Here is a 24900-nt window from a genome sequence, read left to right as displayed (position 1 = left end):
CGGAGCTGATGTTGTTGACGGTGGCGTTCGGGGGGAATGAAACACGGGGTAACATGCTGCACGATAAATTACTTACGGGCAAAGTTTATCCAGTTCCTCCTTTTTTGTGACGAACGAGAGCTCTGAGGTAGCGGAGAGTACTTGTAGCGGTTTGGTACACTGGACCAATTCCTCCTGGCCACATTCTTCGGTGGTGACCTGTGTTACGGACACTGCGGGATAGATGGAAGAGACAGCGAGAGAGAGACTGATTAGCATTGAACAGAACAAGGTAATGAATTAGTTGGAAAATGTCAAATAATGACTTTTCGAGCATGGATAAAAGCAGTTTCCCTAGTAAATAGCGAGTTTCAGTTGTAGCAAGCACACCGTGATAGAATGTAGCAGAACATCTTTTAACATAATAGTAAACATGCAAAGTGTTTTTATGTTACTTCATGCGTGAAGTTTGCGATTTTCAGAGTTGGTTGGAAATGCTATCTAACATGAAACTTTCGTGTGATAAATGATTACCTAGAGAATGGTTTTTTAGAACAAGGTAGGTAGAAAGTTCCGTTCGAGCAAGGCAGTATGAAAATTGAATAGAAGTTGAAAATGAGCGAACGGCCATTAATGCGACAGTACAAAGTCAAACGCACACCTTTTACCTAACCCGTACGATGTACGCTGAGATACTTCAAATTCAAATCTACAGGCAAAAAATGCCTTCCTGGAAATGTTTTCGGAAACGTGGGGCTTTAGGTAGTGGTGAAACGTCGCTAGAACTATTGCACAGCCGCAAACAGTAATGAGCAAAGGCGGGCGCACACTTTTTGCCTGTAGATTTGAAGTTGAAGAATCTCCGCGTACATCGTACGGGTTAGGTAAAAGGTGTGCGTTTGACTTTGAACTGTTGCATTAATGGTTCTTCGCTCATTTTCAACTTCTATTCAATTTTCCTACTGCCGTGCTCTAACGGAACTATCTACCTACCCTCTTCTAAAAGACCATTCTCTAGCTAATAAATTATCACACTAAAGCTTCGTTTTAGATAGCATTTCCAACCTGATAATAGTAAAGAAAGAGAGAAGGATTATTAATTTCTATTTATTCCACTACCTTGTTTGCGTATCCTTGTCAGAAACGCGTATTTTATCTACAATGTACAGACCTCTTCAGTGTCTTGTACTAATGCTCGAACTAAAGGAATTAAATGGAAATTGCTAATCCTTCTCTCTTTTTTATACAGATATTCAACAAAGACGCCCACATTCATCAGGATCTTTAACAGATGTTATTTTACATTATCATTTTTTAGGATTCCAAGGGAGTAGAATAACATAATAATTTTGAGAGGAATACTGCTTGTAAGAAAACAATCCAGGAGTATTTTAAGTGAGTTATGAAGAGAATTTAATGGTAATGAGGATAATTGCAAAAAATACTGACAAAATCTCCAAAGGCATTCTAACATAACATCCAAGAGAATTAATCATATCAATCAAGCAGTTGAACAATTACGTTTCCAACCACTCGAACTTAACCGTGGATCAATATAACCTTGGAAAATTAGGGTCTTATTTATGCTAAGCAGTGATTGGAAAATCATTCTCAAATCTCATTCATTGAGCCCTCCGAGCTCAAATGTACAAACCAAAATTCTCGTTTGAGGTTCTCATGCATTTTCACGCACTCATCTCACTGCGTCCTAGCAAGAAGTACGGTCGACTTGTTTCGCGCTCCGTTGTTTTGGAAGTTTTCTCGGTATTCGCTTGATATAAATTATCAGTTTTTTCTCACTAAGTGACTCCTGGCATAGTTCCCGGTAAATTGATCGAAAAGTGAGTTTTTTTGTAGTAGAAAGTGTCATTTTCGGAACGATTAATCCGTGCTATTGGTAATTCGTAAACCAATTTGGGCATCATCGTTGCGTGGTCACGCATACGCGCTCACGCATACCCGCTTACGTATCATCATCATCGAGTGTGAGCACCCGTTTCTACATCTACATCGTTCATCAATCATCGTGCGCCTGTGTGCGCTGAGTACCGAGCCTCGATCAAGTGCACCACAACGAAGGTCATCCACGCAGCGCGTCTCTTCCAGCCATCTGTGTAAACGCCTACACATATAACGCTCGGTGGTAGAAGTATAGAATTATCAGATAAGTTTTTGTTTTTTTTTTGTTTCTTTTCCTCCTCCATTAGTTAAATTTTCATTTTGTATTTCTGTGTTTGTAGTGTTTTCTGTGTATTGTGTCTGTGCGTTCAGTGGGAGAGCGTTTTGCGCTCCCACTAGTTGAACAAAATGGATGTTTTGTCAGAAGACGACATGGATGACCATTCATCTCAGAATAATGATGATGTCATCCCTGGTTCGTCGTCTCAGTCTGTCAATGGGCAGGATGAGAAAAGCACCAGATTGCGGGCCTACCCGAATGACTCGACTGGCCCATGGGTTGTCTATTTTCAGCCCAAAAACAAACCCTTGAATGTTGTTCAGATATCTGATGATCTGACAAAGCGATTCTCTGCCGTGACCGAAATAACGAAGGTTAGGCACAACAAACTTCGTGTGACTGTCGCTAACCTGAAACAGGCCAATGAAATTGCTGTTTCCCAGTTTTTCACACTGGAATATAGGGTGTACATTCCAGCCTCTGATGTGGAGATCGAAGGCGTGGTCACTGAGGCGAGCCTGAACCCCGAGATACTGGAGAAGCAAGCGGTTGGCCGATTCAAGAACCCCTTGCTTCCTCCGGTAAAGATACTGGCCGTTCATAGAATGAAGTCAGTATCGCTCAGCGAGGGTAAAAAGAGTTTTACCCCCACAGACTCGTTTCGGGTGACCTTTTCTGGATCTGCCCTTCCTCAATACATCGAGCTGGGAAAACTTCGTCTTCCTGTGCGGTTGTTTGTACCTCGGGTCATGAACTGCCAGAATTGTAAGCGGTTGGGACACACGGCCTCCCACTGCGGCAACAAGGCACGCTGCTCCACATGCGGGGAGAAGCATGAGGATGGCGCCTGCGCAGCTACTGCACCAAAATGCGTGTACTGCAATGGAACTCCTCCTCATGCTCTCTCGTCGTGCCCGGCGTACAAACAGCTCGGGGACAAAATGAAACGCTCCCTTAAGGAACGTTCCAGGCGGTCTTTTGCAGAAATGCTTAAGACAGCCAAGCCATCGACCAACGAAACAAATCCCTTCGCTCTTTTGTCAGATGACGAGTCTGGCTCTGACTTGGCTGAGGAGGGAGTTTCTTTCAGTTTTCCGGAAGGTTCTGCCCGGAAACGAAAACGCATCCGTTCGCGGAAAGTTGCAGATCAAGAACCCCAAATCAGCTTGCCCAAATCAAGGAGTGGTGGAAAAAAGGAGACTTCTACTCCTCCTGGATTCCGCAGAACTGATTATACCCAGGATTTTCCACCTCTTCCGGGGACATCCAAAACCCCTGATGCCCCAATTTTAAGAACAGAAACCCCTTCTTCATCTGGGCTGTTCTCATTTGATGACATTGTGGACGGTATTCTCAAATACCTCAACATTTCTGATCCTCTGAAAAGCATTGTCCTCACATTGCTTCCGACTGTGAAATCCTTCTTGAAGCAATTGACTTCAAAATGGCCCCTTCTTGCAGCTATCATCTCCTTCGATGGATAATTTTCCAAACGAGGTCGGGGATTTGATCACTGTTCTACAGTGGAATTGTCGAAGTCTTATTCCGAAATTAGATTCGTTCAAGTATTTAGTCCATAACAATAATTGCGATGCATTTGCCCTCTGTGAAACATGGCTCTCTTCAGAAATTGATCTCCCTTTTTTTGATTTTAACATTATTCGATTGGATCGTGAGGATTCACGTGGAGGAGGGGTACTTTTTTCCTTCTATAGAGTGAATCTTCCCGAATTCCCCGGTATTGAAGTTGTCGCATGTCAGGCTACCATTAAAGGTAAGAGCCTTTGTATTGCTTCTGTATATATTGCTCCTAGAGTCTCTATTAATCGCAAACAACTTTTCGACATATGTGCGGTACTTCCCGCTCCATGGTTGATCATGGGAGATTTTAACTCCCACGGTACAGGCTGGGGGGAGCTGTACGATGATAACCGTTCTACTTTGATTTATGATCTCTGCGACAACTTCAACATGACAATCCTTAACAATGGAGAAGTAACACGTTTGGCTGGTCCATCCTCGAATGGTAGCAGATTAGACCTCACCTTTTGCTCCAATTCACTATCGTTGGATTGCACTTGGCATGTAATCCAGGATCCGCACGGTAGTGATCATCTGCCGATCAAAATTTCGATTGCCAGTGGGTTCAACTCGTCAGAATCCGTTAACGTCGCGTATGATCTAACCCGTAACATCGATTGGACTAAGTTCCAATCCGCGATAGACGATACAGTATCGTCAGTGGAAGAGCTTCCGCCGTTGGAGGAATATAATTTCCTCTCTAATCTCATCGTCGACAGCGCACTTCAAGCTCAAACACGACCGGTGCCGCGATCGTCTATTCGTAAGAAAACACCATCGCTCTGGTGGGATCAACAATGCACGGAGGTTTACCGTAAAAAGTCCGACGCGTTTAAACTTTTTCGGAAACGCGGAACACGCGAGCATTTCGACGCATACACATCTCTTGAACGCGAACTCAAGGCCAAAAAACGGGGTTACTTGCGGCAGTTTGTAGACGGATTGTCGCGCGAAACGTCTATGAATACGCTTTGGAGTACGGCGCGAAGAATGCGTAACCGGTCTACTAACAACGAAAGCGAGGAATGCTCGGATCAATGGATTCTTAAATTCGCGCGAAAAGTGTGTCCGGATTCCGTGCCGTCGCAGTTGATTCCTCGCGAAACCGCGAATTCGGTAGACGAAATCAGTCAGCCTTTTTCAATGGTCGAACTTTCACTCGCTCTTCTTTCGTGTGGCAATTCTGCCCCGGGATCTGATAGAATCAAGTTCAACTTGCTGAAAAACCTCCCAGACGTCGCTAAGAGGCGCATGTTGAACTTGTACAATCAGTTCTTGGAGCTCAATATTGTTCCCGACGATTGGAGACGAGTAAGGGTGATAGCCATTAAAAAGCCTGATAAACCCGCGTCGGATCACAATTCGTATCGGCCCATCGCGATGCTGTCGTGTATTCGGAAATTGATGGAGAAAATGATCCTTTTTCGCCTCGACAAATGGGTTGAGACGAACCACCTTCTTTCAGATACTCAATTTGGTTTCCGTAGGGGTAAGGGAACGAACGACTGTCTCGCGTTGCTTTCCTCGGAAATTCAGTTGGCTTTTGCTAAGAAAGAGCAAATGGCTTCTGTGTTCTTGGATATCAAGGGGGCTTTTGATTCAGTATCCGTTGAAGTTCTTTCAGAGAAACTCCACGCTTGTGGATTGTCTCCATTAATGAATAATTTTTTGTACAATTTGCTGTCAGAAAAACATATGAGCTTTTCTCATGGAAACTCTACAGCTTTTCGATTTAGCTACATGGGTCTCCCCCAAGGCTCATGTTTAAGCCCCCTTTTGTACAATTTCTACGTTAGAGAAATTGACAATTGTCTTAGTGACAATTGCACGTTGAGACAACTTGCAGATGACGGCGTAGTGTCTATCACAGGGCCAAAAGAGGTTGACCTGCAAGGACCCTTACAGGATACCTTAGAAAATTTGTCTACTTGGGCTATTCAGCTAGGTATCGAATTCTCCACGGAGAAAACTGAGTTGGTCGTTTTTTCTAGGAAGCATAGCCCAGCACAACCGAAGCTTCAACTTTTGGGTAAACCGATCACTCATTCCATGTCTTTTAAATATCTCGGGGTCTGGTTCGATTCCAAATGCACCTGGAGATCCCACATTGAGTATCTGAGACGAAAATGCCAACTAAGGATCAATTTCCTTCGATCAATTACCGGAACGTGGTGGGGTGCCCATCCACAAGATCTTCTGACGTTGTACCGGACAACGATTTTATCGGTTTTAGAGTACGGTAGTTTTTGCTTCCAGTCGGCAGCTAAAACGCACATCATCAAGCTGGAACGGATCAAGTATCGTTGTCTTCGTATCGCGTTAGGATGCATGCACTCGACTCATACTATGAGTCTCGAAGTGCTGGCGGGCATGTTGCCACTATCCGTCCGTTTTTCAGAGTTATCTCTGAGGCTCCTCACCCGTTGCGAAGTAATGAACCCACTGGTGATCGAAAATTTTGAGAAGCTTCTGGAGCTAAATCCTCAAACATGTTTTATGACTTTATACTACCTATATTTAACACAGGATGTCAGCCCTTCAAGAAATATTCCCAATCGTGTAATCTTCTCCGATTTCGGCAATTCAGTGAATTTTGATTTATCTATGACGCAGGAAATCCGCGGAATTCCAGAGCATCATCGTCCTATGATTGCTCCGTCATTATACGCTGCAAAGTTTGGCCATGTTGATTCTGCAAGAACGTTTTTCACAGATGGATCTCTAATAGAGGAGTCCGCTGGTTTTGGTGTATTTAATGAATTTCATAGCGCCTCTCGAAAACTTGAAGCTCCTTGTTTTGTGTATGTGGCTGAACTGGCAAAATTCACTACACTTTGGAAACTATTGCTTCACTTCTTCCAGACCACTACTTTATTTTTACGGATAGTCTCAGTTCTGTCGAGGCTATCCGTTCAATTAGGCCGGTAAAGCACTTCTCGTATTTTCTCTTGAAAATACGAGAACTGCTTAGTACTTTATCCGTGCGCTCTTTCATCATCACCTTCGCGTGGGTCCCTTCGCATTGCTCAATTTTGGGCAATGAGAAGGCGGATTCACTTGCGAAGGTGGGCGCTATGGAAGGCGACATTTATGATCGACAGATCGCCTATAGTGAATTTTTCTCTATTTATCGTCAGCAGTCGCTCGTTAGCTGGCAACATCAATGGAGTGAAGGGAGCTTGGGACGATGGCTACATTCAATTATCCCTAAGGTGTCGAAGTTTGCATGGTTCAAAGGGTTGGACTTGAGTCGAGACTTCATACGCGTGATGTCTCGTCTCATGTCCAATCACTATTGTCTAAACGCTCACTTGTTCCGTGTGGGGTTGGGAGACAGCAATCTCTGTGAATGTGGACAAGGTTACCAGGACGCTGATCACATCCTTTGGTCTTGTGCGGAGTATCGTGGAGTCAGATCACATTTTTATGATTCCCTTCGGGCTCGAGGTAGACAACCTAATGTTCCAGTTCGGGATATTTTGGCTAGACGCGATCTGGAGTTTATGAAACTCATATATGTTTACTTTAAGGATATTAACCTTAGATTGTAAGTTTGATTAACCTTGTGCTTAGTTTGTATTTTGTACGTGTGGGTTTTTTTTTTTCAATGTTTGTTTTCAAGATGAATAGAAATAATTTCATGCTTTAGGATTAATTAAATAGTTGTATCGTAAACCACATTTCAAACCTCCTTCTTCCCTTTTCCCATCCAAAAAATTGTAAATCTCCACTAACCTCGAGACAACCGCGAGTACTCGGTCCAGTTCCTTTAACTTTAAATTTAAGACAGTAATAATGTATAACGCAAAGGATAACTCGGCTCTGTTTATTCGATTGAGCCTGTACAAATAAAGTAATTATAAAAAAAAAAATTTCACGCACGCACATTCACATTGTCAATAATTCATTCCAAACTGCTCAAAATTCAATTGATAGCATTGCTCATATAATGCAATAAATAGCAATGAAATATACATCAATTAATGTTTTAACCGGAAATCTCATCGTTGTTATTGCGTTGTTGAAATTCGCAAGGCAAAACCCGTAGTCATGCATAGGATTTTAGATTTTGAGTTTTTCTCAACACTGATTCTGGGTTTCAAAAATCAAAAATGTATTGCTTCATTTTCTTAAAATCGCTAATATGTTGTTATAAGAATCTCAAGAAGAGCTGAATATGACGATAGTTGCTCCTAAGGATGTAGGTAATACATTTTAAGACAGCTTGTCCTAGGAAAATCACTTAGGGAGATTCCTAGCGAATAGTATTAGTTGTAATGAGTAGTATTTCAAAAGTAGTTATGATTTATGCAAAGCAATTGGGATTGTGAGGAGAATTTCAAGAGCATTTCAACAAAATTTTGTAGAGAATTGCAAGCGAATTAAGGATAGCTGCTCCACACTCTGTTCAGTTATATTTTACCAAAATCTTAACAGCTGAACGATCTGTAAAACTTTGGCCTTCATTTTAAAGCAAATTTGGTTATAACACAATTTCAAACATTTCTACATTATTCAAATGGTCAAATCTTGTAATTATGCTTCAAGACAATTAAATTAAACAGCCTATATTTCACCGTTCAGCTGGAGATTTCGTTAAAATTTACCGAAGAAAGCGATAATTTCTAAGTAGGGGAAATGTATTTAATGTCGGCCTAAGTGTCCCTAATTTGGGCCCATGCATAAATTCAGCAATCAACTACATTTTTCAATAGCAACCAAAAATATCCATTAGTACCGTCCCAATGACGCGTTCATCTAGATACAATTGATAAATAGCAGATTTTTAGCGATGGGCCCAATCTTAGATCCATAGGCCAACATTAGAGCCATTTCCCCTATGTAGTTAGTTTACATAGGATAGTTCCTAGGGAAATTACTGGATTTTTTCCCTTGATTTGTATCCGTCGTTCCTGTTTTTCGTACTCGAATGCTACCAACGCCAGGAAGGCAGCTCCTCACCTGGACCCTACATATCGACCCATCAACTCATGGACCAGGACCTACGGCTTTACTTCCCGTCCGAAGGAAGGCGTGATCAGAGATTTTATGCCTCAGAAAATCCCGGCGGCGCCGACTGGGATTGATCCCAGGCCTTTTGGGGTGAGAGGCAATCACGCTTGCCACTACACACCCGCCTGATAAAGGCTGCAATGTTACTTGGGGATGAAGTAATATTTGAGATATTATTGAAAAACTTTGACAAGATTAACCAGTATGTTTATAGATATCATGCTACTCTTAAAAACATATTATTTTTTTAATAAGAGGATTAGGGAAAGTAGTGAACACTGAATATGCAGGAACAGTGAGTCAACGTGAATATCTTGATCATAAAAATGTTCAAAATTATTGATATTTTCCTAGAAAGTGAAGTTTATCAAGCTACATCACGAGATGTAATTTAAGAAAAATATGTTAACTCGATATTGTATAATTTAGCAAACATCGTTTTAGGTGGGGTGAGACTAAATTATGTTGCAATCAATTTCAAGTCAATTTCAACAAAAATCTAAATTAAATTTACGTATAACTATCGCATAGTAATAATATTTGATAATTATAAGTGATGAAAATGGAATTGTTTGTTTAACACCACTATTTAACTTTTTTCAGAAAACACAGTGGAGAACAGTGAGAAATGCCAGTCGTACATGATTTTTTGTAAGAAGGGTAAAAAGTATTGTTTATATAAAGATCGTCAATCAATTTCGTCTCGAAAAAAGGGCCATTTTCAAGCCCCCTCTCTCCCTTAAAACCGTGACGTAATTTATTATTGTTTCCATACTCGATAATCCACACGATTTCTCAAATTTCATCGAGCAATACTTTTATGCTTTGAAACACATTATAACATGTGTCTCTTCTTTCAAGACCTAGCTTGGAACAAAGAGACAAACATTTACTGTAGAAAGACATCCATCTTCCCAACCCGAGCAGGAGAAAATAACTTATTAATACCAAATAAAGGCATGAAAATAACATAACTGGCAACCTAAATATGGTATTGACGAGCCTGACATAAGTGGTAAAATACCAAAAATAATACGTCAAAAATTTTCTACGAATAACGAAGCAATAAATCATTCAGTTATTGTATTAACTGATGGATAATCGAAGTTTTTGTTAAACCATAATACCAGAATTTGTTCTTTAAAATGTTGCTTGGGAACTGCCCCCGATCCCACTTTTTGACTACCCAACATTTTGCTTGTGTCAAACCAATCCCGAGAGAGAGCTGATTTCTTACATCCGGATTCTAACTGAAGCATTAGGGGAACCTTCGAAGGTACCTTCGAATTCAATTCATTTTGGCTAAACAAATGTTTTATGAAATTACGAAAAAAAAACAGATATTATGATATTATGTAAGCAACAAGAAAAGATTGTGAAGTTTGTGTTTGACACCTAATACCTATCAATATTGCTACATAAGAGTCGCAATAAGCGATTTTGTCATTTATCTCACCCAGGCATGGAAAATCATTTACATTCATTTCATGCAATCATTTACATTCATTTGCCTCTAAATTTTTTCATCAACAGCAATCCGCAAAATGATGTATGGAGCTTCAGTAGGTTTTGTTATTAGCTACAACTTTTGCCCATAACTCAAATGTGTATCTCTTATGCATCACGAATTATAGCGGGCAGAACTTGTTACTGTTTTTCAGTGAATTTAAAATACATTCACTGAAAAACAGTAGTGGTTTCTGTTCGCTTTGGTTCGTCATACATAAGAGATACGGATTTAAGTTGTTGACAAAAGTTGTAGTTAATAATAAAACCTACAAAAGCTTCATACATCTTTTTGCGGAATTCTGTTGATGAAAAAAGTTAGGGGCAAATGAATGTAAATGAATGCACGAAATGAATGCAAATGATTTTCCATGCCTGATCTCACCCACTCTTCGCTCTTCACTCTTCGGTTTATGTGTGAAACGAGTGTACCCCATTAGGCATAAATACGTTAGGCATACGGACGTTAGGTATACGGACGTTAGGCATAATGGACGTTAGGCATAAAGTCGTTAGGCATAATGGGCGTTAGGCATAATATACGTTAGGCATAATGGACGTTAGGCATAAAATACCTTGCTGTTGTGCAACTCTAGAAACCTGTTTCGAGCATGATAAACAATGCTTAAATTAGGCTACGCGTTGAATAAAAATGATACAAGGTTAAACAAACATAGTTTATTAAATAAGCACAGTTTGGAATCCATTATTTATCATATCATAATAACAGAGCTACATATTTACTTAGATCCAAGATTAGTAGCGATAGCGGTTAAGTAATCTGGCAATGAAAAATCAGCATAGTTTTGAACTATATCTTGATATCAATCGCATCTAGAAATAAAAAAAATCACACATTTGTTGTAATATATTCTTACACATATTGCAATTGTCAAAGAAGAGAAAGTTTTCCTCAAAGAACAGCTCATGAAATAAAGAATGGTGAATTCTGTGATTTTTCATTCAATAACAAAAAAAACAGCTAAGGTTGAATAAAATATGATGCCAAAGAACAGTTCATGAAATGAAGAATGGTGAATTCTGTGGTTTTTCATTCAATAACAAAAAAAAAACATACCCGCTGCTTCCAGGATTTCCTGCCATACTTTTCGATACAACGATTTTGTTTTTGTTGTCAACAGAATGAAAACTAGCGGAACCGTCTGCTGATGTGAGGGAGCGATACTTCCATGAACAGTAACGAGTTGCCGAAACAAACAAGGAACTGTGGCTAACGTACCATCTGTAACCCACTCCTTTGCCTGTCCAAGACGTGTCACCGAAGTCAGCAATCAATAGACGGTCCCCATTATCATCCTTCTGGAATTCATTGGGTAGATTATGCCTAACGTCCATTATGCCTAACGTCTTTTATGCCCAACGTCCATTATGCCTATCGTACATTATGCCTAACGTCCGTATGCCTAACGTACGTATGCCTAACGTCCGTATGTCTAACGTCCGTATGCCTAACGTTGTGTACCCGTGTGAAACACAAACTTTACAATCTTGTCTTGTTATTTACACATACAAAATAGCATCATAATATCTTATGATTCCATAATTTCATAAAAAAGTGAAGTTTGTGTTTGACACATAATACCTTCAAGCATACTTTCGATAATATGCTTCAAGCATACTTTGGATTCATATTTCATGTGACTACAAGCAAAGTCATATTTTTATGAATGTATATAATAATCAAAACAATCGTCAACTTACAAAAATCTACTTTAATGATTGTTGATTTGAAATCCAAGAAAATTCGTGATATGGAATGACAATAAATTTACTGTACGATCAAAAGGATCATTTAAAAGTGAAAGATTATCGCCTTCTATTTGGTGAGCCTATTTTGAAATCTTCTGCGCAAACGTTATAAACCAATGAATTTGAAAAAAAGGGCCACATATTTGCACATCTCCCTTAGCTTAGCTTAGCAAGACCATGCTGTAGGTGGCTGGGTTCAATTCCCGGTCTGGTCAAGGAATTTTTGGGGATGGGATATTTCTCGACTCTCCTGGGCATAGAGTATGATTGTACCTTCCACACAATTACACTAAAGCAAAAATGGTACACACAATGAGAATTTTGGCCGAAATGGGCACCACCGAGCAGCTCGGCATTTTATTTTGCTGGATCTCAGTGAAAAACTTGCCAAGATTCAGCTTACAAACGGGAATTTTGCCCAGCTCTCAGCTAACAAACATAAATTTTGCTGAATCTCGGCAAGTTTTTCACTGAGATCCAGCAAAATAAAATGCCGAGCTGCTCGGTGGTGTCCATCTAAGCAAAAAATCTAAGTGTGCAGGCATCGAAAGCTCTCAATAAATAACAGTGGAAGTGCATCCAGAACACTAAGTTGAGAGCACGCAATAAGCTAATATGCGATAAGCAATAAGCTTGAAATGCGAACAAGAAGAAGAAGAAATTTTCATACCAATTTGGCATCAGCAATCTTTTTATACCTTTTAATTCAGCTCCTTCTCCGTACAGGAATAATCCCACCAAATAATTCAATTTCAGTCAAAACAAATCAGTTCTACAAAAGGTCAAATCCGTTTTCTGCGAACGCTTAAGCTTATGGCCCAAAAACCCTAGCATTATGCAGGGTGAACATTACAAAACATCATAATAGAAAACCGAGCCAAATTGTCCTCTTACCTGCCATGGCGACAAATGCCACGTGAACGACGGTCCTGATATCAACACACTCGCTAATCCTCATGGCTGGCTGTGCTGTTTTTTTTTTGCGGTTCCTGCGATGGGTGGGTGGTTGTTCCTCAGTCACTCAACCGCAATTCTAAAGGGAAATGTCTGAGCTTTTTCACTCTCTCCCTCTTTCTCTCTCTCCCTCTGGCCCACTGGATTCAAATCGTTTTCACTGCTCGGTGTGCAAGTGCCCGTACAGCCATCCACTGAGCCACGGTATGATGTTATTTTATTAGCACAATTTGTCTTGTCCTCGTTCTTCACTGCTGCTCTTTTTTTATTTATAGTACATCAAATCAGTTTAATCCGGTCGTGGCTGTTTTGGTTTTACAAAGTTGTAACTACAGTTTCACTTAGACTGTACTTTGCTTCTTCGCTTTGAGGATTATATCTTTTGTGGTTTTCTAAATACTTGACAGATGAACCGACGCGAAATGCTCTTCAGGGTGACTTCGTTTCTGCGAATGAAGTCGACTGATTTATCTGAAAAATAGGCAAAGGGAAACGAAATTATCAAATATCATCCATTTTATGACAGAGAAAACTTAGATCAAAACTGAAACTTATTTAATGACATCCTGGGAGCGACTCCGACCGAGCTTCTTCTTTTATAATGTCAGTAGTTCTGTTCAGCTTCAAGATCGCGCGTCTCCCCTGACGGTGGTCCCCATATTTCTTCGTTACCATTTCCGATGTCTGCTAAATGTCCGAAAGAACAACTTTTCTTATAAATTTCTTGCCAGTTGGTATAAATCAAAACTCTGCCATAACTTGTGTATGTAGCGTGGTTTCCTTTTGCCATCATTTCAATTCGCTTTCGTCCGACTACGAGGCGATCGAAAGGAAAAGTCTGAAGTACTGTTCAATTTTTCGTTTCATTCGTACAATCGGATCCTAAGCCGGTATGGCGCGGAAGTAAAAAAAAAAATTAGGTTTGTTCGATTTCTAGTTTTGGAATTTGAGTTGCTGCTCGAATTTCCATTTACTCGAGATGAACTTTTGAATAAAGGAAGTGGGAAGAACAAAAAACCATTTCATCATTCCTGAGGTTATTGCTGGTGTTTTGTTTTAAGAGGGGAAAACGTGGTTCTTTTTCATCGTGATAACTATGCGTTTCTATCGTATAATGGGAACGTTCTGGTATCGACCAGCGTACTTAGACGAATGATTGTTCCGCACTTGAACCATGGTAAAGTGAAAGCCATTAAAACACTCATGTATCATGAATAGCGATAGAAAATGGCGTTGGGTTATGGATTAATTGTTGAAGCATATTATTCAAAAGTTTGAAAATGGATGTTGTTTCAAACATGAATTGTTTATGCTTTTATATATGTTTTAAACAACAGAAATTTTTCGCATCAATCATAGAGGAATTTTCAAGCTCAAAGGGAAAGGATAGCAAGGATTGGCGAGTGTCTACTGTTTATAGGCTCAGAAATTGCTACAAAATCCATATGATGTCGAGGTGCGCTTAATCTGTGTATTTGTTATGAGTTTGATGGATTTGATGGATTCAATTAATAATCCATTTTATTTTGATTTGAAATCGTGACTTTGGTGGATGATGACGACTACGTCAAATTTTAATCCAATTTCGAGTTAGAAAAGCTTAGATTCTCCACCGAATTGAAAAAGAAACCTGATTGCTATTCCTTTACGCGTACACATATTAATCATCCTTCCTCATGGCCAAACGTATCCTATTTCAATATTATTCTTGAGCCTGATTATCACTAGTTTGCACTTTTTCTTTTTAATGAGAGTAATTATCTCTTTCTCAATCGTTAAGACCTTGGAACAAGGAAAGGAATCGGTTTAATGATAACATAAAACGCTACAGCTACAACAATCTTTATAAAATTAGCATGGGGAAAAGAAATAATAACTTCTGCTTTCAAACGATTCTCCTCACTGTAATCGTACACCTTACGTTCACTTTTTAAGCAATCTCATCGGAAAGTGCAACTTTCGGTTCCCTTTTTCGCTGCATCCCGGAGAACAATGACTTAGTGCAGTGGAAGAAGGAACTAACCACCACCCTCCCAACCCCACTTCCATCAGCCTGTAGCTAGTTTTGTACAAAGCAGTCATCTTTCGCAAATTAATTTCCCAGAAACGTAGAATAAAAGAAGCCATATCGCCGGTACTACCGACTTTTCATAACTCATTTGCTAATTTGACTCGATTTTCCTCCCGGTTATTTCATTTCGCACACTTCGACAGACCGTGTCACGGGCCCGTACAACTGCTGTGTGATGAAAAGTCCAACCAAGCAGGTCCTGGAAGAGGAAAAGTTTTAATTCAATTCCTGCTCGGAGCTTTTGCTCATTAAGTGCATTTTAAGTACCGACAGAACCTGCATTCAACATCAATTGCCTGAAAACGGCGTTTACTAAAGAAATGATTTTATCCACGAATGTTCAAGATGTTCCACTTGTTGACACCCATTACACCGAACTTGCTGGCTAAATGTAGTCATAGTGTATAAACACTTAAATTGCGCCAAGACCGTTAACAAATTGCACACCTCGTCATGCTGCATCTCCTTCTGGTGGGTAAACATCGGTATAAGCAAACGATTTCACAAAATCACAGCTTATACCGACGCTCGTCATTCACGATGTCGTAGCGAATAACAAGCGACGAACTGCCCCATTTCACGTGACATAAAATGCCAAGGACCTGCCTTGGCCACGGTGAAAAGATGATTCATGCATGGCACACTGGTACATTGTGCATGGAGCTGATGGTGGTGGGAAGGGTAAAAATCTGGCTTCAAGAAGTCTTCTCCCTGGGAGAAAATGGGGCGGAACGGCAGTCTGAGCATCAAATATGTTTTCTGAATTAAATAATAATTACTGATAATTATTTAGAACAGTACAACCGATCATTAAATAATGCCAAACTTTAATCCTTACATTTATTTAGCTAAAAAGTGCCAAATTAGCCTAATCTACCTGTTCGTCTGATCTTGCATAACAGCATTATAACCAATCAAGTTTAGTAGCAGGACGAATGGGATTCGAACACTGGTCCTTGATAAAGTAGCCCAACAAACATTGAAGCTGAATAAGAACTTATTCAAGCAAAAATGCTTCAGCTAAACATAGGCTTATTCAGCTGTTAATCAGATCAAATTGTTTGTTGGGAGGTTTGTAGCTTCTATACTAGATCAACTGCAATTGATGAAAAGCCCCATCTCAGTACTTATCAAATTCTTATCAATAATGGCACACGCAATTTCATTTCCTATCATCCTCCGCCACGAATGATATAAGTTGACCTTGCAGATGTAATGGTTTTTTGTCTTTTTTTATTTCGTGTTCTGTCTACGCTTTCGACTATACCAGAACACATTTTATTTATAACATTGTAGAACGACGCACACACTTGCCATGATTCTCTCCAATTTCCGTTCAGCAGAAAAGGCATACTAAATGGAGTATTAGAGGAAATGAGCGCTTCTTATTTGCTTTTAGCCGATCCATATTCCGAAGCATTGAGAGAGCAGTGGAGAAAGCACAGGTCTGATATTCATACAACGTTCGTGGTTCGAGTCCAGTCGGCAACCTTTTTTTCTATTTTTTTCTACATAATTAATATCAGTCACTTATACACTCCACATTTTTCGGTCTACATATTCTTGGTATATCTCATCCTACGTTGATGCGATCTTCACTAACATCCTGCGATGATGAATCCTTTATAATTGTAAGCAAATCCTACATCCCCCGGTTGGGTGAAGGAAATTTTTTATTGTGGAGCAGCACGCTTACATTTGCGTTAGAGGCGTTTTAGAAAGAATCAAAATCGTTAGATTAACTAACAGAATGTCATTAAACAGTTTTTTCAAACCCTTTATGACTGATGGATTTTTTTCCTTATTTAACGTCGGTCTTAGCGCCAATTACCGACGGACATCGATTGCCATCCATTGACGGCAATCGAATGTGCAGGAAGGCAGCTTCCACACCAGCGTAGAATATCGCACCAACGGCTTACTTCCCTTCCGAAGGAAGACGTCAACAGAGATTTTTATCCTCAGAAAAATCTCACCGACCTCGGCTGGGATTGAACCCAGACCCATTGGAGTGAGAAAGCAGTCACGCTTACCACTACACCATCGGCGCCGGCTGATCTTTGCATAAGGCTGCTCAAACCTGTGTGTGCCCACTAGTTTCAATCACGTTCTGGGATATGCAAAAAGTATCTTAAGCTTTATATGAAAACAATTAAGACAAATTCTGCTGGTGGTAGTTAGGCAAGGTAATATAAAGTCAGAATCTTATTTATATAACTTTTAGTGCATAAACAATAAAATAATGTTATGCTGGCTTTGAAAGTGTGAGTATTATGAAGATTATTAAAAGTAGGATGCTGTGTACATCACTTTAAATACATTTATTTAACATGTTATTCTTATTCAAATTCAAAAACATGATTTTATCTTGTCATTTGAATGTACAGCGTAAAAATCGTGCCATTATGAAAATTCCCAAATTCGACGGAATAAACTTGGCAAATAGAAACTGAAAGTTGAGCTCATGACGAATCCAAATTTAAAACGGTGGCAGCAGAATAGCGAATACGCATTTAAAACCACGAAATATAAGTGTATGACTTGGGCTTTTTGAGTAGATGTCAAAAATTGACGTCCACCGCCATTTTGAAATTCAAGATGGCAGTCCCAAATGCAAGACGGTTGAGTAGCTGCACAAGTTCTATAACAGTTTATATTATCTTTGCATGACTGGTTTGGTTGTATAGAAGTTTACTCATCATAATTCCATGAAAATTTGCTTGGGTAATTTGCATCTAAAACCATCATTATTCATTGTTCATGACCATTTAATGTTCATTTTCACCTATCACTTTTTTTCAGTGAATTAGTCGATGAACTATGCAAATGCTAGCTGGCGACAAGATAGATGGTGCCACAGAAGGAAGAAGTGTTGGTTTGTTTACTAAAATGAACTATGACGAATTGTATGTGGCAAGTTTGGCTATAATCAATCCTCCTCGTGTTTATTCGCGAAATCAATATCAAAGATCACTTGCGTAGAAAATCAATTTGGCAAGGCATTTGATACCAGTATACACCTTCCGGTCGTATTAAACTGATCAAAATCTGTCCAAATCCGTCGTATTTTTTTTTTTTTTTTGTGGCACCGTTTACGGCAAAGTACATAGTGAACTTTTCATGATCATTAACGGCAGGGTTGCTTCCAGTCACTTGCTATAAAAAAATATTATTCGGAATTATGCAATCATTAGATGCAATAATGCTATATTGTACTTGTAAGTAACAAGAAGAGGTAGTAAAGTATGTGTCTGACTCATAAAATCTGTCAATTTCGCTTTGAGAGCGTCACAATTAGCGATCTTATGATTCCTGAGCGTTCACTCAGAGTGAGCGCTCACGGGTAGTAAAATCGCTGATTGTGACGCACTGAAAGCAATTTTGACAGATTTTAAGTGTCAAACATATACTTCATGACCTCCTCTTGTAACTTACAAGTACTAATTAGTATTATACTATATCATGATTTCATAATTCCGAAAAACATTTTTTTATAGCAAGTGAGTGGAAGTAACCCTGATTAACGGTAAATAACTCACCAACAATGGCGAACCGTGAGTACTGTGTCACCTATACTCTAGGCGGGAAATATGACAGGTGGGCACGAGGTCACGGTCTCCCAGTGTTGGTTAGTTCTTTGCCGTTAATTTTCACGAAAAGTTCAAGTTGCCATACAGAAAATCATAACAACATTTTTTATGGGCGGATTAGAACAGTTTTTGGCCTGTTTCATACGACCAGAAGGTGTATGCTGGTCACAAATGCCGTACCAAACTGATTTCCTACACAATTAATCAATCTTTGAATTTCTCTAATAAACACGAGGAGCATTTCTTATAGCAAAACTTGCCATAACAAAATGGGCATAGTTCATTTTAGTAAACAAACTAACATTTCTTCCTACTGTGTCACCTTTCTATTTCCCGCCTAGACCTATACTAACCCATCTTTAGCTGGCGAGAGCTAACAAATTTTGGAAAACGGAAACAAGTCTGGATCAAGGTAGAAGTTTCCCCTATCCGATGATGGTGTTGGTTTACGTGGGTGTCCTTCGCTTTGTGAGTAAAGGGCTTTGGAACGGTTTGTTTACAAATGCGGATGGGCCCTTTTCTATTGTTGATCCAGACTTGTTTCCGTTTTCCAAAATTTGTTAGCTCTCGCCAGCTAAAGATGGGTTAGTATAGGTCTAGGCGGGAAATAGAAAGGTGACACAGTAGGAAGAAATGTTAGTTTGTTTACTAAAATGAACTATGCCTATTTTGTTATGGCAAGTTTTGCTATAAGAAATGCTCCTTGTGTTTATTGAGAAATTCAAAGCAGAATGCGACAGCGGGCGTGAGATCAGAACCATATCAGAGCGTAAAATTATTGGCTGCTTAGGCTGTGTGATAGCACTATTCAATTCATTGCTCTGTCCAGACCGTTTGTACCTAACGGTAAAGGACGAGGCGATGAAAGAGCCAACAAAAACATTCAGTCACTCACGAACAGGCCGACTCACACCGTTTGCCGTCGCTCACACAGCATGTAATTGAAGCATTTTTCCATAGAAAATGTATGCTCAGTCATTCAAAACAAGGATTGGTTACCATCACGGAATAAACGTGCAGACTGAGCTACTGACTGAGTACTCGGCTACCAGTGACTCGTTTACTTCTCAATCATTCAGACTCTCACGAGGCAGTGAATGATGAGGGAGATGGCAGTTCATATTCATATGGAAATAACTCATTGAACCTTTTTTTTCGCACTGAACCCTACAATTTTTTTGTTATGATCATTTTAAACAGCTCAATCTGTTTTTGATTTGAACACAGCAGGAGAAAAAGAAAAAAAAAGTGATTAAACATTACTGAGTCAATGAGTCGGTTCTTATAAAATATAACCGATTCACTCTGCATACTGATCGAGATCTTTTCAACGTTAGTGATTATGAAATTGAAATGAGTCAGATACTTAATATGGGTATTTTTATAATTAGGATGACGAGCGGTGGGCAATTTCGCCGTGCACAAATTATTAATACACTCAAAAAATTTGTCACATAAATTTCACTGGAAAAAACACGTAACCTTCAGATATTAATAATTATCTGTAAAGTACATGACGTTAATAAAATTTATTACAAATCGTATTAAAAGCAATGTAATACGCTTTGAAACTTAGATGAATATATATATAAGTTTCAAATGAATTTCATGTAAAGTAATTTCACTTAGATTCTACATGAATTTATAGTATGAAAATTTCTGAGTGGTGATGGCACAAACAAAACCTAACATGGCATCCTAACGGTGCATTGGTGACGAGCTGTTGCTGGATTCACAAATACCATTGGATTTGTTGAATTTTCTGATAAGTGTGATGTTTTATTTTTGTCATGATACCATATTTATTTAAGGTATGTTTTTAGAACGAGGAATGGACGGGAGAGGAATGATCTCACCCGAAAGATTGGCAGAGGAAGTGCAGCTGGCCGGAAGTTTCTGGAACACATAAGACATCCCCAATAAAATTGTTATGGTTAGTTTGCTTAACGACGTGTTTGGGTATCATCCAAACCATTTGTGGAATAGTTCTATTATTTGGGTTATTGTTCGTTTATGGTATTTTATAATAGAAATATATTATCAGCTTTCTGAACAATAAAATTTTTATTACCTCGAAAAATAATTTTAAAATTCCTAACAATGGATGATGCTACGAAGAAACCTACTAAAATTTAAGTGAAAACATAATAAAATTTACTTAGAAAGTACCATAAAATCTATGTTGTTTCACTTTGAGTAATTTTCACTTAGATGCTTCAAAAAGTGAAATTTATTTCCAAATCCTATACTACCTATTAGAGTTGTATGTGGATTGAAATTAGAACTTTCAAACCAATCCACTTATGAAAAACGTAAAATTTACGTGAAAAACTAGATGGAAAAAATCTATATATGTTTTCATGTAACATCTAAGTGAAAATTTTTCTGAGTGTACGTTTGTTCCGATCCGTTAGTTCATAAGCCACAACATAAAGCCTATACAGCGCATTGTATGAATATTTACACTCATTGTTCTCAAAACAAAAGAAGTGCTCCTAGCGAATCCACTTTTTCTACCATCATCCGTAGGACGAAGAAAATCTAATGGCGTTTCAATGCGTTAGGACGGAAGCAGTGTTAGGGTACGGCCAGGGTAGACGCGATTCGCGACGCGACGCGACCAATTCAAAAGAATCTTATTATTTATTATTATTCCTTGCGTGAGTCGCATCGCGTCGCGTCGCGTGTCGCGTCTACCCTGGCCGTTCCCTTAGATTTTTAATAATACCTCAAAATTGTTTGACTCTTTATCAAATCCAACGGGACGCATGGAAATGTGAATAAATTTAGAAGTTATGTTTGATGCAAACATGCCATGTTTTGTTCAAACCCTTTCAAAAAAGAGAGGTGAAGTGCGGGATGTGCTTACTAGGAGGGAAATTAAATCAAAGGCCCTACTTTTCACGAAAACATATGAGTTCCATAAAGTCCAGATCACGTCTGGCTAAAATATCCCGAACTGGAACGCTTGTCTACTGGTTGTCTACTTCGTCTATATTTCGGATCTGCCTCCACGGTGCTCAGCACAAGACCAAATAATGTGATCTGCGTCCTGATAACCTTGTCCACATTCACAGGGATTACTGTCCTCCAAATTGAACAACCGATTGTGTTTGTTTGGACTTTCTTTACCCTATTACTCACTTGCAAACAGTAAGGATAAACGTCAGTGGAACAAATACGGCACACTCGCACTCAGCCTGAGCAGTCAAGAGTTTTACATTATGGATTTCCTATAATATGTTTTGCATGCTGTCAGTAGTTGTGATAGAACATTTTCATACTATTAAAAGGGTAAACGCAAACTTTCGTTTGGAGGGTGATACTGATTTTTTTAAAAGGTTTTTATTCAGAGAAACAAAAAAAAACTGGATGATTTTTCATAGTTTTCCCACAGTTTGAACTTCCTTGTATATTTTGATGCTAGTCAGTTAACTTTTATTTATATAATTTTTTTCGAGCATTATAGGCACCTACTATCTTCGGAGAAGTTATTCTGTAAACATTACAGAAGCCATACAAAATTTGTTTGAAGTTGTTTTATAGTATAATGGCCAAAAAGTAATTTTTTCATGAAAGTGCTTTGAGCCAGGTCCTGTTATGTGCAAATCAGCAGATTTTTTGCACAGAGGCTATAAAGGGGATAAAGAAAGCACAGACAAACAGACATAACACATAACCTCCATCTGTTGAGTACACTGTGGTGGGTAGTACGCTGACCAGATGGCGGTAGTGTGAGTGAAAACGTCAAACGCAAGGGAATTGACTATGTGTGCCACAGGTGGCGGTACTACCAACTAAGATACTTTTAAATTTACCAATGAATGGTTCTTCGATGAATAACTTGCGACTCTTATGTCTGTTTGTCTGTGGAGAAAGTGAATGCTGCTTGGTTTACGAATTCTGACCAGAGCTTTCCTCCATCCAACCTTGATATTGATAGTCATTTAAGTTGACCTTCTATGGCGACTAACCATGTGTCCACCGCCAGTAGATGAATTCTAGATAGAGCTGGAATTAGGGCGTAACAGCTTTTGTAAACAATGACTTCTATCGATTATTTCTAGGAATTCAAGGCACACCCACGCAGACCAACATAACCATCGGATAGGGAAAGTCTTTCCCTACCAGATGAGGATGTTGGTTTGCGTGGGCAAGCCTTGAATTTCAAGAAATCATTAAGAGAAGTCATTGTTTACAAAAGCTGTTAGGCCCTAATTCCAGCTCCATCTAGAATTGTTTACTGACACAAAACTCACAGGTATGGTTTTTTTTTTATAATTTCGCTATCTGTCTTTGTACACTCGATATGTAGTCAAGAAATTGCTAACAAGCACGAGATTTTTTGATTGCGGCCAAAATTTTTGATGACAAAATTCACTACATATCTATAAACAACTATATTATTTATACCAATCGAATCTTACATAACATCTGAATCCAATGGTATTAGAAAATTAAATTCCATGCAAAAATGGTTAAAAAGCGATTAAAATCTAACACTAATTCGCTACACTTTCATTTCGTGAATTTCAGATATGCACTCCAGTATATTCCACAAAGACGTAGTCCTACATCAACATTTGTGTACATTTAATTTAGAGAAAGGAACGACTTATTCTACTGTAGCGTTATAACGTTCCTACTTGGACATTACGCTGGCCCTCAACTTAGTGTTATTTGTGCACTTTCACAGTTGTTAATTGAGAGCTTCCTAAGCCTGAACCATTTTTGCAGCAGAATAATTGTGTGGCAAGTACAATCATGATCTATGCCCAAAAGAAGTCGAGAAATTTTCCAACCCGAAAAATTCCTAGATCGGTTCGGGAATCGAACCCAGCCACCTTCAGCATGGTTTTGCTTTGTAGCTGCACCTTTTTATCGACTGAGCTAAGGCAGGCCCTAGAGAGAGAGGAACGAGCAGAAAGGATAATTTAACTGATTCATTGGAAATTCAAAGCTTCATTACACGGTACACGCGCACGGTACGACCCTTACTGCGTTGTGACGACCTACTATTTTTACATCCAGCAGCGGTGGTATCTAAACTTGACAATAAATAAAAAAAAAAAACTTAACAAAAACTAAAAACTATTCGGAATGTTCTATCTTTTGAATGACGCTTGGATTTGTTTTACCAATATAATTAGAAATTTATCTCAACATGGACGATTTACCCCCTTGGCCCGTTTAGTTTGCGTTTACTTAAGTGCACGAGGTCCTTTCGAATCGAGCAAACACACACCCGACGTCATGCCGAAGAAACAGGATTTTCGCCTGCATCTCGGAAAAGCGGAAAAGACTCACTGGCAAAAGCTGATACATCCTCTATACGTCTTCCATTTGCAACGGAAGCAAACAAAAAAAGCGACTGCCACTACATCACCCGGCAAAACGGCGACAACGACGACGAGGACGGTTGACGGGATTAACGCCTTTTCCAATTACCATATGTATCAGATGGAAGCAAGTTTTTTTTTTGCAACGTTTTATAGCTTTTTTCCTGGGGGATGCAGCACTCCGTTTCTCCCCGGAGGCTCCATGCACACGTACCGAAAGGTAAGAAATTTGATTCTTGATAGTTGCCACGACTGCAAAGAAAATATGCTGCTCTTTTCGCGTGGAAAATAAATTTTAAACTTTGCTATGTCTTTGTTCTAAAGTTGTTTCGTTTCCGCTAGCAGGGTGTTAGGAAATTTATTTTATTCAAATATTCATTAAAACATTGACTTCCCATCTCAATGCACACACACTCGATGTTCGAGCTTATAGCAATCAGGAAATGTTATTTGAACTGTTCCATCAAATTTCAATTGTTTTGACAAGTTCTTTAAACATTAACTCTTCCGCAAACCTTATCGGCACGCGAAATGCCGTAAACCACTTGATGAGAGTTCACCTTTGCTCCGCGAATAGCTCATAGTGATGGAAATTTACAAACTTAACTCAAACCGGACGAAATTATTATCATCGCTCGTCCAGAACTTTCACCGAGTGCAGAGGTACTGACTGGCGCAATGTTAAAACGAAATTAGAGCATCAGCAATGCCCTAGGCCACGTTCATTCCATCTGGTCCAACGAAAAATAAAAACTCAACAATCAAAGTAGGTAAATACGAAAACCACTGATAATTGTGTCGTGATTTAAGAGGGCGAGTCATATCAAAGCTACAGCCAGTCGGTCAGGTCAGACAGAGGAGAAGTTATTTGAAACTTTGACCGGACGGGGGACATAATGCTTGGTAACACGCGATGAC

General features: G+C 39.2%; 1 protein-coding gene across 1 annotated transcript in view; it reads right to left on the bottom strand.

The window, feature by feature from the left end:
• LOC135705163 (uncharacterized) overlaps positions 1 to 24900 on the bottom strand; it is a 59523-nt gene that overhangs the window by 23051 nt on the left and 11572 nt on the right. Inside the window, exons 2-3 of the mRNA XM_065226755.1 lie at positions 12923 to 13453; positions 77 to 212 (exon numbers count right to left, since the gene is read on the bottom strand). Coding sequence (XP_065082827.1) covers positions 77 to 212; positions 12923 to 12986 — 200 coding nt within the window. The 5' untranslated portion in view covers positions 12987 to 13453. The remainder of the gene's footprint in view (positions 1 to 76; positions 213 to 12922; positions 13454 to 24900) is intronic.

The sequence above is a fragment of the Ochlerotatus camptorhynchus genome, unplaced genomic scaffold, assembly GCF_037179485.1.
Source record: "Ochlerotatus camptorhynchus isolate MF236.1 unplaced genomic scaffold, CSIRO-AGI_Acam_v1.1 ptg000259l, whole genome shotgun sequence".
NCBI lineage: Eukaryota > Metazoa > Arthropoda > Insecta > Diptera > Culicidae > Ochlerotatus > Ochlerotatus camptorhynchus.
This window is presented reverse-complemented; position numbering and strand designations above follow the sequence as displayed.